The sequence below is a fragment of the Xenopus laevis genome, chromosome 2S (assembly GCF_017654675.1).
Source record: "Xenopus laevis strain J_2021 chromosome 2S, Xenopus_laevis_v10.1, whole genome shotgun sequence".
Taxonomy (NCBI): Eukaryota; Metazoa; Chordata; class Amphibia; order Anura; family Pipidae; genus Xenopus; species Xenopus laevis.
Window position 1 is genome coordinate 163,116,564 of NC_054374.1, and position 15,110 is coordinate 163,131,673.

The following is a 15,110-nucleotide window of genomic DNA, read 5'->3' on the forward strand; positions in this document are numbered from 1 at the left end:
AGTCATGTGACTTGTGCTCTGATAAACTTCAGTCACTCTTTACTGCTGTACTGCAAGTTGGAGTGATATCACCAGCTCCCTTTCCCCCCAGCAGCCAAACAAAAGAACAATGGGAAGGTAACCAAATAACAGCTCCCTAACACAAGATAACAGCTGCCTGGTAGATCTAAGAACAGAACTTAATAGTTAAAGCCAAGTCCCACTGAGACACATTCAGTTACATTGAGTAGGAGAAATAACAGCCTGCCAGAAAGTAGTTCCATCCTAAAGTGCAGTGTCACATGACTGAGGGCAGCAGGGAAACTCACAATATGTCTAGCCCCATGTCAGATTTCAAAATTGAATATAAAAAAAAATCTGTTTGCTCTTTTGAGAACTGGATTTCAGTGCAGAAGTCTGCTGGAGCAGCTCTATTAACTGATGTGTTTTGAAAAAAAAAAAATTTCCCATGACAATATCCCTTTAATTGACACTATCACTGGTTTAAATAGGACAAAGATCTATCTTTTCCTATCAAGGGGATACTTACCACTATTTTTCTTTAAAAGAGATCTAAAGCTTAACTAACTAATATATAAATACCGCACTGTATTTTTGGGAGGTTTGGCACCAGCCCAACCCTTTCAGAAGTGAAGGTCTGATGCTCCAGAAACTCCCTATCTTCCACTGATTCACTGCACATATCAGGGCAGCTGTCTGGGGCATTGATTGGGGCATTAGGTTTTCAGCTAAAAACACAGAACAGAAATGGTTGTCCTTTAAAATGATATTAAATCATTACTGTTCTCAATTTATTCCCTTAAGGACTAAACGTAGAAGCTCTAAGAATCATCCTGTGTGGCTTAATACAGAGGTAAAGATGTTAATGGGAAAGAAGAGAAAGGCATTTAAAAACTACAAATCTGTAGGGACAGAAGCTGCATTTAATGAATATAAACACTGTAATAAATGTTGTAAATCAGCAATCCGGAAGGCTAAGAAAAGAAATGAAGAGTTAATTGCGGTGGAGATGAAAACTAACCCTAAAAAGTTTTTTAAATATATTAATAGTAAAAAGATGCAGGTTGAGAGTGTTGCTCCATTAAATAATGGTACCAGTATGGTTGTAACAGATACAGATAAGGCAAATGTGTTAAATCAGTTCTTTTCTTCAGTGTATACAATAGAGGAGTCTGGGTTCACAGGCTCACTTAATAACTGCACGAATGGTTCAGCTCAATCTAGTCAGTGGCTGAATCAGGATATGATTCAAAAAGCTTTAATACAAATTAATGTAAACAAGGCTCCAGGGCCTGATGGCATACACCCCCGGGTTCTAAGAGAGCTTAGTTCAGTTTTAGACCAGCCCTTATTTCTGATTTTCTCAGATTCACTGTCATCTGGTATGGTGCCTATGGATTGGAGAAAAGCTGATGTTATTCCAATATTTAAAAAGGGATTACGATCTCAGCCTGGCAATTATAGGCCAGTAAACTTGACATCTGTGGTGGGCAAATTATTTGAAGGCTTGTTAAGGGATCACATTCAAAATTTTGTCCTAATGAATGGCATTATGAGCAACAATCAGCATGGCTTTATGAAGGATAGGTCATGTCAGACGAATTAGATTGCATTTTATGATGTGGTAAGTAAGATTCTGGATAGTGGGGGGGGGGCAGTAGATGTGATCTATTTGGATTTTGCCAAAGCGTTTGATACTGTGCCCCACAAACGACTGCTTTCTAAACTAAGGTCTGTTGGGCTTAATGAAGTCGTTTGCACGTGGATAGGAAACTGGCTACAGGATCGGGTACAGAGGGGGGTTGTTAATGGGACATTCTCTACTTGGAGTAAGGTTCTTAGTGAGGTCCCACAGGGCTCAGTATTGGGTCCACTTTTATTTAACGTGTTCATTAATGACTTAGGGGAGGGGATTGTAAGTAATGTATCAGTGTTTGCAGATGACACAAAATTATCAGCCCAATTAATTCCATCCAGGATGTGGCACTTGCAACAGGATCTTGATAAACTGGCAATCTGGGCAGCTAAGTGGCAAATGAGATTCAATGTTGATAAATGTAAAGTCATGCACCAGGGATGTAACAATATCCACTTATACCCTTAATGGGACTGCACTAGGCAAATCCATAATGGAGACGGAGCTTGGAGTCCTTGTAGATAATAAACTTGTCTGTAGCAAGCAATGCCAGTCAGCAGCATCAAGGGCAAATAAGGTCTTGACTTGTATTAAATGGGGCAGAGATTCACGGGAGGAGGGGGTCCCACTGTATAGAGCACTTGTAAGGCCCCATCTAGAATATGCCGTACAGTTTTGGTCTCCATCACTCAAACAGGACATTATTGTATTAGAGAGGGTACAGAGAAGGGCAACTAAGCTGGTAAAGGGAAAATCTTAGCTATGAGGAAAGACTGGCCAAATTGGAGATGTTTACGCTGGAGAAGAGGCACTTAAGGGGTGATATGATAACTATGTATAAATATATAAGGGGATCATATAATAATCTCTCTAATGCTTTATTTACCAGTAGGTCTTTCCAGCTGACACAAGGTCACCCATTCCGATTAGAAGAAAAGAGGTTCCAGCTAAATATTGGGAAGGGGTTTGTTACAGTGAGAGCTGTGAAGATGTGGAATTGTCTCCCTGAATCAGTGGTACAGGCTGATACATTAGATAGGTATAAGAAGGGGTTGGATGACTTTTTAGCAAGTAAGGGAATACAGGGTTATGGGAAATAGCTCATAGTCCAAGTTGATCCAGGGACTAGTCCGATTGCCATTTTGGAGTCAGGAAGGAATTTTTCCCCGTCTAAGGCAAATTGGAGAGGCTTCAGATGGGTTTTTTGCCTTCCTCTGGATCAACTGGCAGATAGGTAGTTAATTTAAAAAAAAAAAAAGGTTGAACTCTGTCTTTTTTCAACCTTACTTACTATGTTACTATGTATGTCCTAAGGGACCCACTCACAATATACATTCTAAATACAATATAAAAGTCACAATACAAGGCTGATTAGTAATGGACTCACATTACTAGTCATGTTACATGGCGACACAGAAACCAGTGGACTCTGCAATCAGCCCTGTAGCTTCAGCTTCCATAACAAGTGAATGTCATTTTCTGCTTGATGATTTCTCACGACCCCTAAGCTTAGCTTCTAGGCAGCTGCCCACAATACACTGAGCATGTGCAGTGAATGACACTCCTAACAAAAAATCCAAGATGGTGAGCTCCTGTGTCAATTTTAAAGGCCTGGATCTTTACTGATATATAGAGATTATACAGCAGTAAGTTCAGTATATAAAATAGAACATTTCTGGCCATATTTATTTTTTATAGTTTAGTTCTCCTTTAAAGTATAAGTAAGCCTTTAAAATAAGTGAATGTAAAATTGTATTCTAAGCACCTTTGTACCTTTGTAATTTACATTCATGATTTCTTTTTCTTTAATTACAAGATATTAAAGGGGTTGTTCATCTTTGAGATAACTCCATATGATGTAGAGACTAGAGAGTGATATTCTGAGACAATTTGCAGTTGGTTTTCATTTATATTCATTTTTAATTATTTAAGGTTTTTGACTTACTTTTTATTCAGCAACTCTTTCAATTTGCATTTAAGCAATCTGGTTGCTAGAGTGCAAATTCCCCTAGCAACCATGCATTGATTTGAATTAGAGACTGGAATATGAATAGGAGAGGGGTTGAATAGAAAGAGTTATAAAAAGTAACAATACATTTGTAGCATTACAGAGCATTTGCTTTTTAGAAGGGGTCAGCATTGCCCATTGCAAAGAGTCAGAAGAAAAAGGCAAAAAAAATAAATAATGAAAACCAATTTAAAAGTTGCTTAGAACTGGCCATTCTATGACATACAAAAAGCTACCTTAAAGGCGAACCACCTCTTTAAAGGAGATGCAAACCCTAACGTTAAAAAAAAACCTACTTCCCAACCCTACATAGACCCCCCTCCCTCCTCCTCCCCCCAGCCTGGCTGCTAACCCGAGCAAATGCCCCTAAGTCTTTACTTACCCCCTCAGTGCAGCTAGGCTGGGGGGAGAAGGGAGGGGGGTCTATGTAGGGTAGGGGGGAAGGGGATCTTTAACTTTAGGGTTTGCTTTTCCTTTAAGGGATACATATACTGTTAATATGAATGAATTTAGTTCCAACACCACCTGCTGGTCAGTTTCAGCAAACATAGGTATGGATGGAGCACATAAGACTCAGTCTCTGCCGCAAATAATTATTTATTGAATCACCTGCTGGTCAGTTTCCCACCAGTCTGACCAGCAAGTAGTCAAGGAAGTTGTCAGGAGAAAGAAAGAGGCTGATGTTCTTCTGCTTAGGAATAAAATTAGAAACCTTTCTCACATCTTTCCTAAGCAGAAGAACATCAGCCTCTTTCTTTCTCCTGACAACTTCCTTGACTACTTGCTGGTCAGACTGGTGGGAAACTGACCAGCAGGTGGCACTGTTGTATCAAAATTCATTCATATTAACAGTACATGTATCCCTTAATATCTTGGAATAAAAAATAAATAATGAATGTACATTACAAAAGTGCTTAGACTAGCCCCTCGTCAATTTTACATTCACTTATTTTAAAGGTTTACTTATCCTTTAAGTGATCAGCAAAGCAAGCATGTGCACAGTGAACAATATTACACCAATATATGTGGTCATTTATGTGGCAATTGGGTCGCGGCCCCCCCTATCTTTTCCGCTGCTAGAATGGCTCGTCCCCGATGAGTCTGGCTATACCTAATGCGTCCTACAAGAAATCCTGCAAAGAGAGCTGTGGGTAGTGGTCCTCGCCTGGAGCTCTGTGAGGACTCTGGCTGGAGGGGCTGGATGCCGCAGACAACTGTTTGACATGAGCCGAAGAAAAGAAAAGAGAGAGAGAAAAAGTCTGAGAATGACAGAATATGAAAGCAGAAAATGTAATGAAAAGTGAAATTTTGTGCTAAGCAGAACAGTATAAAGCACTAACACACAGAGGCTCTAACACATTTTCCTTGCCCTCTGACATGGACAAGACTTCCAGTAAACGCTCACCCCCCGAATGATCTATTATAAGTACAGGTATGGGACCTGTTGTCCAGAATGCTCTGGACCTGGGGTTTTCCCGATAACAGATCTTTCCATAATTTGGATCTTCATACCTTAAATCTACTAGATAATCATGTAAACATTAAATAAACCCAATAGGCCGGTTTCGCTTCCAATAAGGATTAATTATATCTTAGTTGGGATCAAGTACAAACTACTGATTTATTATTACACAGAAAAAGGAAATCATTTTGAAAAACTTGGATTAGTTGGATAAAATGAAGCCTATGGGAGATAGCCTTTCCGTTATTGGGAGCTTTCTGGATAATGGGTCCCAAACCTGTATCAGTAATCCCCAAACCATTAGTGTCTGATCTGCACAGGGTCCAATTAACATATATAAAGCTCAGCCCTTGGCCTATAACCAGATTGTGATTGGCTGTGAATTCCATTAGAGGAGCAGAAGCCTTGAGGTGATATTCTGAGACCTTTTGTGACTGTTTATCTTTTTGATTCAGATTTTTGTGAAGCGGCATTCCAGTTTGGAATTAAAACAGCTACCTGGTTGTTAGGATCCAGTTTACCTTAGCAACCAGGCAGTGGTGTGAATGAGATCCTGGACAAGAGAAGAGAGGCTGAAGAGAAAGAAAAATAACAGCAAGGTTTTGGGCTGTCAGTGTCAGGGACCATGGAGGGGTAGAATTTTAAATTGAAAGATGGAAAGAACTATAGCAGGGTGACAGGGTGAGCTTTAAGAAGGGGTTGGATGGTGTTTAGCAAGTGAGGGAATACAGGGTTATGGGAGATAGCTCATAGTACAAGTTGATCCAGGGACTGGTCCCATTGCCATTTTGGAGTCAGGAAGGAATTTTTTCCCTCTGAGGCAAATTGGAGAGGCTTCAGATGGGACTTCTGGCTTCCTCTGGATCAACTGGCAGATTAAAAAAAAAACTAAAAGGTTGAACTTGATGGACATGTCTTTTTTCAACTTTACTTACTATGTTACTATGCTACTGTTACCCTCAATGTTTCTATATATCTGAAACCTTTTTATGAGCTAAGGGGCCCAGTCTGAAGGTCAGTTAGGGGGAGATTTGGGGTGTGTTTATTTGTACCCTGGGTACCCCTGGAACTATAGCAAGGTGACACCCCAATGTTTCTATATATCTGTAACCTTGTTATGAGCTAAGGGGGCCCAGTCTGAAGGTCAGTTAGGGGGAGATTTGGGGTGAGTGTTTATTTGTACCCTGGGTACCCCTGGAACTATAGCAAGGTGACACCCCAATGTTTCTATATATCTGTAACCTTGTTATGAGCTAAGGGGGCCCAGTCTGAAGGTCAGTTAGGGGGAGATTTGGGGAGAGTGTTTATTTGTACCCTGGGTACCCCTGGAACTATAGAAGGGTGACTGTTACCCCAATGTTTCTATATATCTGTAACCTTGTTATGAGCTAAGGGGGGCACAGTCTGAAGGTCAATTAGGAGGAGATTTGGGGTGAGTGTTTATTTGTACCCTTGGTACCCCTGGAACTATAGCAGGGTGACACCCCAATGTTTCTATATCTGTAACCTTGTTATGAGCTAAGGGGGGCACAGTCTGAAGGTCAGTTAGGAGGAGATTTGGGGTGAGTGATTATTTGTACCCTGGGTACCCCTGGAACTATAGCAGGGTGACACCCCAATGTTTCTATATATCTGTAACCTTGTTATGAGCTAAGGGGGCCCAGTCTGAAGGTCAGTTAGGGGGAGATTTGGGGTAAGTGTTTATTTGTACCCTGGGTACCCCTGGAACTATAGCAGGGTGACTGTTACCCCAATGTTTCTATATATCTGTAACCTTGTTATGAGCTAAGGGGGGCACAGTCTGAAGGTCAATTAGGAGGAGATTTGTATATATAGATACCTGTACATACATATACATTATCCCAGTTGTCTGTGAAATGTCCCTGAATAAAATACGTTATTCGACTTTTTGACACCCAGGTGGGCAGCTCCACTGATAAAATGGGCAAACAGCCAACAGTAACAGGGAGAGCCAATAAAATGTGTGACTGGGAGAATGAGAATACGGAGAAGGCAAGGGAAGCCACTTCTATACAAGAGATCTATTGTGAGAGATGTTTATAGTGTGAGTTTATTCAGTCTCTAACAGTGAACCTATTTATATCAGCGGCAGACAGAAAGGCCTTGTTCCAAGAAAGAGTTTCCCTGGCGAACTATGGCCAAGCGCAGCTCTCGTACGAATTCTGCCCTGAACCTCATGTTTAAAGAAAAAGGAACCAGGGAACTAATATATATTTTTTAGTTATGAAATTCCGCAATTACACGTTACAGAAAAATATAGTTGTGTTTAATCCTGAGCTTCTAGACAGGCTCTTTCAGAGCTGCTAACTTGGGTGGGTGCATGGCCACTTTTGCATTAAGATATTGAAAAGCGGACTATGAAAACTTGCGAGCGCTTCGTTAGTCGCGATGATGCCACAAATACTTCAGCGCATGTGCAAGCGTTACCCACAGCTGAGAGAGAAGTGAAGGGATCGTGATAATGGCAACTTCTCTTTGATGCACAGTTCTTGGATCGGGTTATAGAGCGCAGTCTTGGTCTTAGTGGAGAGTGTGGAATTGTGGGTAAGTTACATCTTACAACTTGCTGATCTTTTTAAGAGAATGGCTGTACTTCTGGAGAATAGTGCCTTATTAAGAAGAACCTTGAGCACTTTTGGCTTCAGTAAAGGCTTTTCCTATAATATGCTTTCTTTATTAGGGTTGTCATGTCCTTTAAAGGAGAAACAAACTCTTAAGAAAAAACCCTACCCCCATACCCTACATTAGGGATGCACCAAATTCACTATTTTGGATTCAGCAGAACCCTTACCCAAAGATTCAGCTGAATACCGAACCCGAATTTGCATATGCAAATTTGGGATGGGAAGGTGGAAACATTTTTTTACTTCCTTGTTGTTTGACATGTCATGTAATTTCACCCCCTGCCCCTAATTTGCATATGCAATTTAGGATTTGGTTCAGCCAGGCAGAAGGATTCGGCCGAATCCTACTGAATAGTTGCAGGTAGAAGTTTCGGGAATGTCTATAGACGCGGGTTGTGTTTTGTTAATAGCGAGTTTTTTCTCATCACGCCTTCCGGTTTACAACGACAGCACTTCCTGTTTTACTCCTTTATTTCTGATCACGCCTACTTCTAATGATGTCACTTCCGGTTTACAATGACTGCAGTTCCTGTTTCTTGATGGTCAGCAGGTCGTGGACTGGGTTGCGGATAAGATACTTGCGGGTCGGGTAGTGGATCCAAGCGGATTGGGTCTAACAAATTGGTTCCGCGCTGGGCTATGGAAAGCACTGGACCTGGCACTCATGGAAACATGGTGAGCTGCACCATGATACTTTTTCCAGTGATGTCAGTAGTGACATCACAAGGGGTATGACATCACAGGGGGTTTGATCACCCCATGCTCTTACCCCTGCCTGTACCCCAGTGACAATAATGCTTCCATTACTCTACTGTTAATGCCACATCAGCAGGGCAAACAACTTATTCTGCTACATTTTTCGGTGAACCCCTGGCAGATCGGCAAAACTGCATTTGAAGATCATTATCTTATATAATGAATGAGCATTATGAGTGATGAGATAAATGATCTTCCAATGTCCCGAGTTGACCTTAACAATGATGGTAAATACACACAACACACTGCAGCTGAACCAGGAATCAAGTCTAAAGATGCCAAGGAATATGACAGGCTCATAGCAGATATCAGAGAAAGAAAGAATACAGAATTTTATGGTAATCCCCGTTTACACAGCCCCCAACTTCCAAAAACTAAATGCAAATATATCACCAGGTTTTTTTGTTTCCTCTTACCTATTTTTTATTTTATTTTTTAGTTGTATTTTTCAGCAAGAACATACATTGTACATACATATACTTCTCTGAGGAATATGGTATTACATTAAGATTCAAATTAAAGGGATTGTGTTGTGATTTTTATGGGGTAGTTTTTTTTCTAAATGACAATGTTTACACTGCAAATAATTCACTCTACAAAAAAAAAAAAAATCTTCATAGTCATATCACTCTACAATATAAAATGTCATTCCTGAACCAATAAGTGTATTTTTTAGTTGTAATATTGGTGTGTAGGTGCATCTCAGGTCATTTTGCCTAGTCATGTGATTTCAGAAAGAGCCAGCACTTTAGGATGGAACTGCTTTCTGACAGGCTGTTGTTTCTCCTACTCAATGTAACTGAATGTGTCTCAGTGGGACCTGGATTTTACTATTGAGTGTTGTTCTTAGATCTACCAGGCAGCTGTTATCTTGTGTTAGGGAGCTGCTATCTGGTTACCTTCCCATTGTTCTGCTGGTGGGCTTCTTTGTGGAGGCAGAGGGGGTAATATCACTCAAATTTGCAGTACAGAGTGATTGAAGTTTACCAGAGCACAAGTCGCTTGACTGGCAGCACCTGGGAAACTGACAATATGAATAGCCCCATGCCAGATTTCAAAATTAAATATAATTTAATCTTTTGAAAAATGTATTTCAGTGCAGAATTCTGCTGGAGCAACTGATGTGTTTTAAAAAAAAAAAAAAAAACATGTCTTCCCATGACAGTATCCCTTTAATATCTCCCAGGGTAAATACTCTTCATATTGACAAGGATTAATCCATATCTAATTTATGCACTAGATTTTGATCTTAGAGGTCCAGAGTTAATAAGCTTCCTAAATTAATCTTTTTCCCCCTCAGACTTCTTGGCACTGTTTTTTATATTCTAGATTACCAGTAAACCCCCGATTCTCTAAAGAATCGTTAATGAAAGAATGGTAACAACAGTGAGGCAGCAAAATGCGATGGGTGCTGATTCACTCGGCATCCCCAGGCAGCAACTGGCGACGCTAATTTGTGGGGATGTAGAGTGAATCTGTGCCTATTGCTTGTTATTACCTATCTGCTATTAGAATTCTTAAATTTTGAGTTTATTGGTAGTAAAGTGTTACTGAAAAATTTCTTTATAAACAACATTTTTTGTGAAAATGTTCTCCTGTCCTTGAATGAGTTCTCCCTGGTGAGCTGTACTTAAAATCTTGACTTTAACATCAGATGAACGCTGCACTCTTGAAAATGCAACATAAAGTTGACCATGACCAAACACAGGCTCAGATAGGTAAATGCCGACTTTATCCAATGTTTGTCCTTGTGATTTGTTGATTGTCATGGCAAATGCAGCCTTAATGGGGAATTGTCGTCGTTTAAGTTTAAAAGGTAATTCCTGGTCAGAACTGGTAAGGTCAATTCTGGGAATCAAAACAGTATCACCGCTATGGGATCCTGTAAGCACTTCTGCCTTGATAACATTTTGTCTCATGCTCTTCACAACCAACCGTGTACCGTTACATAAACCTTGCTTAGTGTTAGGGTAGGGGCACACGGCGCGATTTCGCCGCGATTCTGCGCTGGGCGAGTTGTCGCTGCGTTTTTTAAGCCGAAATAGCTTTTGCTAACTTTGGCGCTGGCGTCAATGCAAATCGCGGCGAAATCGCTGCGCTAATTCACACGCGGCGATTCTTTTTCTACTGTCGCCCGGAAACGCTCAGCGAGGCAACTTCGGACGACAATAGAAAACGAATCGCCGCGTGTGAATTAGCGCAGCGATTTCGCCGCGATTTGCATTGACGCCAGCGCCAAAGTTAGCAAAGCTATTTCGGCTTAAAAAACGCAGCGACAACTCGCTTAGCGCAGAATCGCGGCGAAATCGCGCCGTGTGCCCCTACCCTTAAGGTTTCTTAACAGCATGACTATTGTTCCTACTTTGAGTATAAGATTGTGTTGTGGTAATCCAGCATTGTTGATAGTGTTTAAATATTCTAATGGGAAGTTAAGTTTCTCACTTTCGTCTTCAGAATCAATACAGTCAGTACTCAGAAAGACACAGCTTTGTCCAGGAAGTAATGCAATCACTTGGTTGTTTATCATGTCAACATCAATATTTTTTGGAGATAATATAGCCCGTTTTGCTAAAAATGGCCACCCACGCAGGTACGCAACCGGTTCCCCTCCTAGAGTGACGCTAGCGCCGCCATTAGACAAACTTGCAAAGGAGTAGCAAGATGGCCGACGCTTATACAGACTTTAGTGGGCGGATGACAAACTCGCAGAGGAGTAGCAAGATGGCCGACGCTTATACAGACTTTAGTGGGCGGATTTGGCAGTGGGCGGATGACAAAGTCGCAGAGGAGTAGCAAGATGGCCGACGCTTATACAGACTTTCGTGCAGGTACGCAACCGGTTCCCCTCCTAGAGTGACGCTAGCGCCGCCATTAGACAAACTTGCAAAGGAGTAGCAAGATGGCCGATGCTTATACAGACTTTAGTGGGCGGATGACAAACTCGCAGAGGAGTAGCAAGATGGCCGACGCTTATACAGACTTTAGTGGGCGGATTTGGCAGTGGGCGGATGACAAAGTCGCAGAGGAGTAGCAAGATGGCCGACGCTTATACAGACTTTCGTGCAGGTACGCAACCGGTTCCCCTAGTGTGACGGTGAGCGCATCTGCCTCCCTAGATCCTAACCTTCCAGCGGTCGCCGCCTGAGTGAGCAGGAAAGAAGAGGCGGCGGGAGGCAGAAGGAGACGGTGAGCGCATCTGCCTCCCTAGATCCTAACCTTCCAGCGCATCTGCCTCCCCGATCCTAACCTGTTCTGATCCTAACCTTCCAGCACATCTGCTAATCGAAGGCCGCATCTATGTCTTTCGGCTGAAGTTGCGCGCGCATCTCATAGATCCTAACCGAAGTTGCGTGCGCATCTGCCTCCCCTCCACTCGGGACATAGATAGGCCTTCGGTTAGTATATAGGATAAGTCACCTCTTTTTGTACCCGAGTAATATTTGGAGCATCCTGTTTTTTACTGTATCTATCAGAAGCCTACAGGAGTTTCACATTTGGGAGATCAGCATATCCAGACTCTTATTTGGGAGATTGTCATAGAAATTGAACAACATTGCTTCAGGGGATTGTGGAATATTTTGCTGTGTAACTTCCATCATCAAAGACCCAGCATCATACTAATCGCTGTATTTTGTCACAAGTCCATCACCAGGGTTTTATAGCATACTAGTGTACTGGTAGCAGGAAAAGCCCAACTAATGGGGGTGGCCATGCCATTGTACTGAAGGGGAGTCACTGCAAGTGTAGCAAATGGGCTTAAAGGGTAAGTAAAGGCAAAAAAATTAGATCCAATTTTTACTTTCTTTAATGAAAAATAAACCTATCTTCAATATACTTTAATTAAAAAATGTGTACTGTTTTTATAAGAAACCTGACTGTATGCAGGGGAATTCTCCCTTCATTTACTTCTGTGGAATTGTCAGACGGTCCCTAAATGCTCTGCAGGGAAACAATCATACTTATGAACAGCAGGGGCAGCCCCCGCCTTACTTCCCAGCCATGCAGAACTCAAGCAGCTTTGTTTGTTTCCCTGTAGAGCAGTCGGCGACTGTGTAGAGATTTGTGTTGGATTTTATTTTTGCCTTTACATCCCCTTTACTTTTTCCAACTCCAGCTGCAGGGACAAAGATCATGGAGCCAGATTAAACTGGGAGGATAATTTTGCTGCAGCCACTGGTTCTACAGAGTTGGAGAAAGTTTGTATTAAACAATACAAAAACTATAAAATCCACATTAGATTACATGACAACACAGGCCCAGTGCAGACTGTATATTGTGATTATTAATCAGTCTTGCTGTATCAGCTTCTGGCAGATATTATTTGACTTGCGCTGTTTTGATAATTTATGATGATCCCTAAGCAGCCCAGACCACACTGAGCATGTGCACAGTCTTGGTCTTGCAAAGATGTATAACAAAGTTACAAGATGGTGACCCCCTGTGGCCAACTTTGAAAGCATAAATCATTTGTTTGATTAGGCTTGTGGTGCAGTGAGATCATGTTTATGTTTATCTATTTTAGTCTTTAATTATTGCTTAGATATGCACCATATCAAAATAACCAGATCTCACGGCGCCCACAACATTCCATGAACAACAGGTTTCAGGTTTCCCTCTCCCCACAATGTGAATGCAAGAGAAGCTGTGCTGGCAATGCTTACCTGTGCTCCTGATACAGGGCCAAAGGGATTCGGTGGCCTCATAACAGGCTGGTTGTATATTAATGGTGGCTGTTGTATAACTGGTACTGTTCCCATTGGAGACTAGCAAAAAACAGACATTAGAATTTGAAGGACACTGCAAGGTACTTATTGCCCCTTTCTTCAATCCTTATCACATAGTCTTATAAATGCCAACTTCAAGGGGTTGTTCACTGTTAAGTTAACTTTTAATATGTTATAGAATGCTTCGTTTTAAGCAAATTTTCAATTGGTCTTCGTGGCTTTTTTTTATATATAGTTTTTGAATTATTTGCCTCCTTCTTCTGACCAGCTTTTAAATGCAGGATCACTGACCCAATCTAAAAAAAAAATGCTTTGCAAGGCTACACATTTATTGTTATTGCTACTTTTTATAGCAATTTGTCTATTCAGGCCTCTCATATTCATATTCCAGTCTTATTCAAATCAGTGCATGGTTGCTAGGGGAATTTGGACCCTAGCAACCAGATCGCTGACATTGCAAACTGGAGAGCTGCTGAATAAAAAACAAAAACCACAAATTATAATCTACATCATACTAACAGTTAATTTAAAGGGATTCTGTCATGATTTTTTATGATGAAGTTTTTATTTCTAAATGACACTGTTTACACTGCAAATAATTCACTCTACAATATAACATTTCACACAAGTATAATTTTGCCTGGTCATGTGCTTTCAGAAAGAGCCAGTGTTGCACTATGAAACTGCTTTCTGGCAGGCTGTTGTTTTTCCTACTCAATGTGGAGTTTAGGAAAAAGTCAGCAAGCTCTCCGGAAACCTCTTGTAGTGAGTAAAAGTTATTGCTTTATTTCAAAATACATTAAAACCATTGCATCCTGACGCGTTTCGTATCTAAGCGATACGTAGTCATAGGCATGAGCTGCTATCTGGTTACGTTCCCATTGTTGTGTTGTTAGGCTGCTGGGGGAGGGGAGGGAAGGGAGGGGGCGATATAACTCCAACTTACAGTACAGCAGTAAAAAGTGACTGAAGTTTATCAGAGCACAAGTCACATGACTGGCAGCAGCTGGAAAACTGATAATATGTCGAGCCCCATGTCAGATTTCAAAATTAAATATAAAAAAATCAGTTTGCTCTTTTGAGAAACGGATTTCAGTGCAGAATTTTGCCGGAGCAGCACTTTAAACTCATGCGTTTTGAAAAAAAAACATTTTTCCCATGACAGTATCCCTTTAAAGGTGAACAACCCCTTTAACAATGGCAATATTACAGATCTTATTTGAATACCTATTTTAAAAAAAAATCATATACACAATACTTACCATTCCAAATCCCACAATTCCAGTAGGCGTTGTTGCAGGAAAAGCCATTACTGGTGGTGCCTAATACAATAAAGAAAACCATGTCAACACAATGGCCATTTAATGGTGTAAGAACCTAATCCTAGGCAGAGTGTGTATAGTATGAGAAGATTCCTACTTATTGACAACTTCTTGGCTTTATCTAACAGAACATTCACCTGCTCTGAGTTATATAGTTGCTGTAACCTCGGATATATACAGTTAGAAGTAAAGAAACAAGAGCAGTCGCTACTCTCCAGCCACACAAACAACACAACATGTAGTGTGACTGCTCCCATAATGACTGGCCACTCAGGGATTCCTCTTCTGACAGTTTTGAGCAGTGATAGTTAACAGGAATGTTTCCATCGTCTTCAAATAAACAGGTTGTATTGGGTGAAAAAAGGGAAAGCAATGTTATGAATGTCACAGCATTTACATCAGTATTATGAATATTCACCCTTCTGGTTGAAGTGCATTGTAAATAACTTGGGGATTTAATACAGAAATGTTTCCAGAAAACAAGCCAAGTAAGCTCTGGCTCTGTTGGAAAAAGTTAGGGGATATACAAGGTTACTTTATTTTAACAGCATTTTCTG

General features: G+C 41.0%; 1 protein-coding gene across 12 annotated transcripts in view; it reads right to left on the reverse strand.

Moving 5' to 3' along the window:
- The window catches only part of picalm.S (phosphatidylinositol binding clathrin assembly protein S homeolog), a 110,748-nt gene that overhangs the window by 1,957 nt on the left and 93,681 nt on the right, over positions 1-15,110 (reverse strand). For 10 of the 12 annotated variants that reach the window (XM_041584610.1, XM_041584609.1, XM_041584615.1 and 7 more), the window contains 3 exons: positions 14,494-14,553; positions 13,169-13,270; positions 4,756-4,858 (listed from right to left, as the gene is read on the reverse strand). In XM_041584610.1, coding sequence (XP_041440544.1) covers positions 4,766-4,858; positions 13,169-13,270; positions 14,494-14,553 — 255 coding nt within the window. In that variant the 3' untranslated portion in view covers positions 4,756-4,765. The remainder of the gene's footprint in view (positions 1-4,755; positions 4,859-13,168; positions 13,271-14,493; positions 14,554-15,110) is intronic. The other 2 variants (XM_041584611.1, XM_018250390.2) reach the window with 1 other exon arrangement.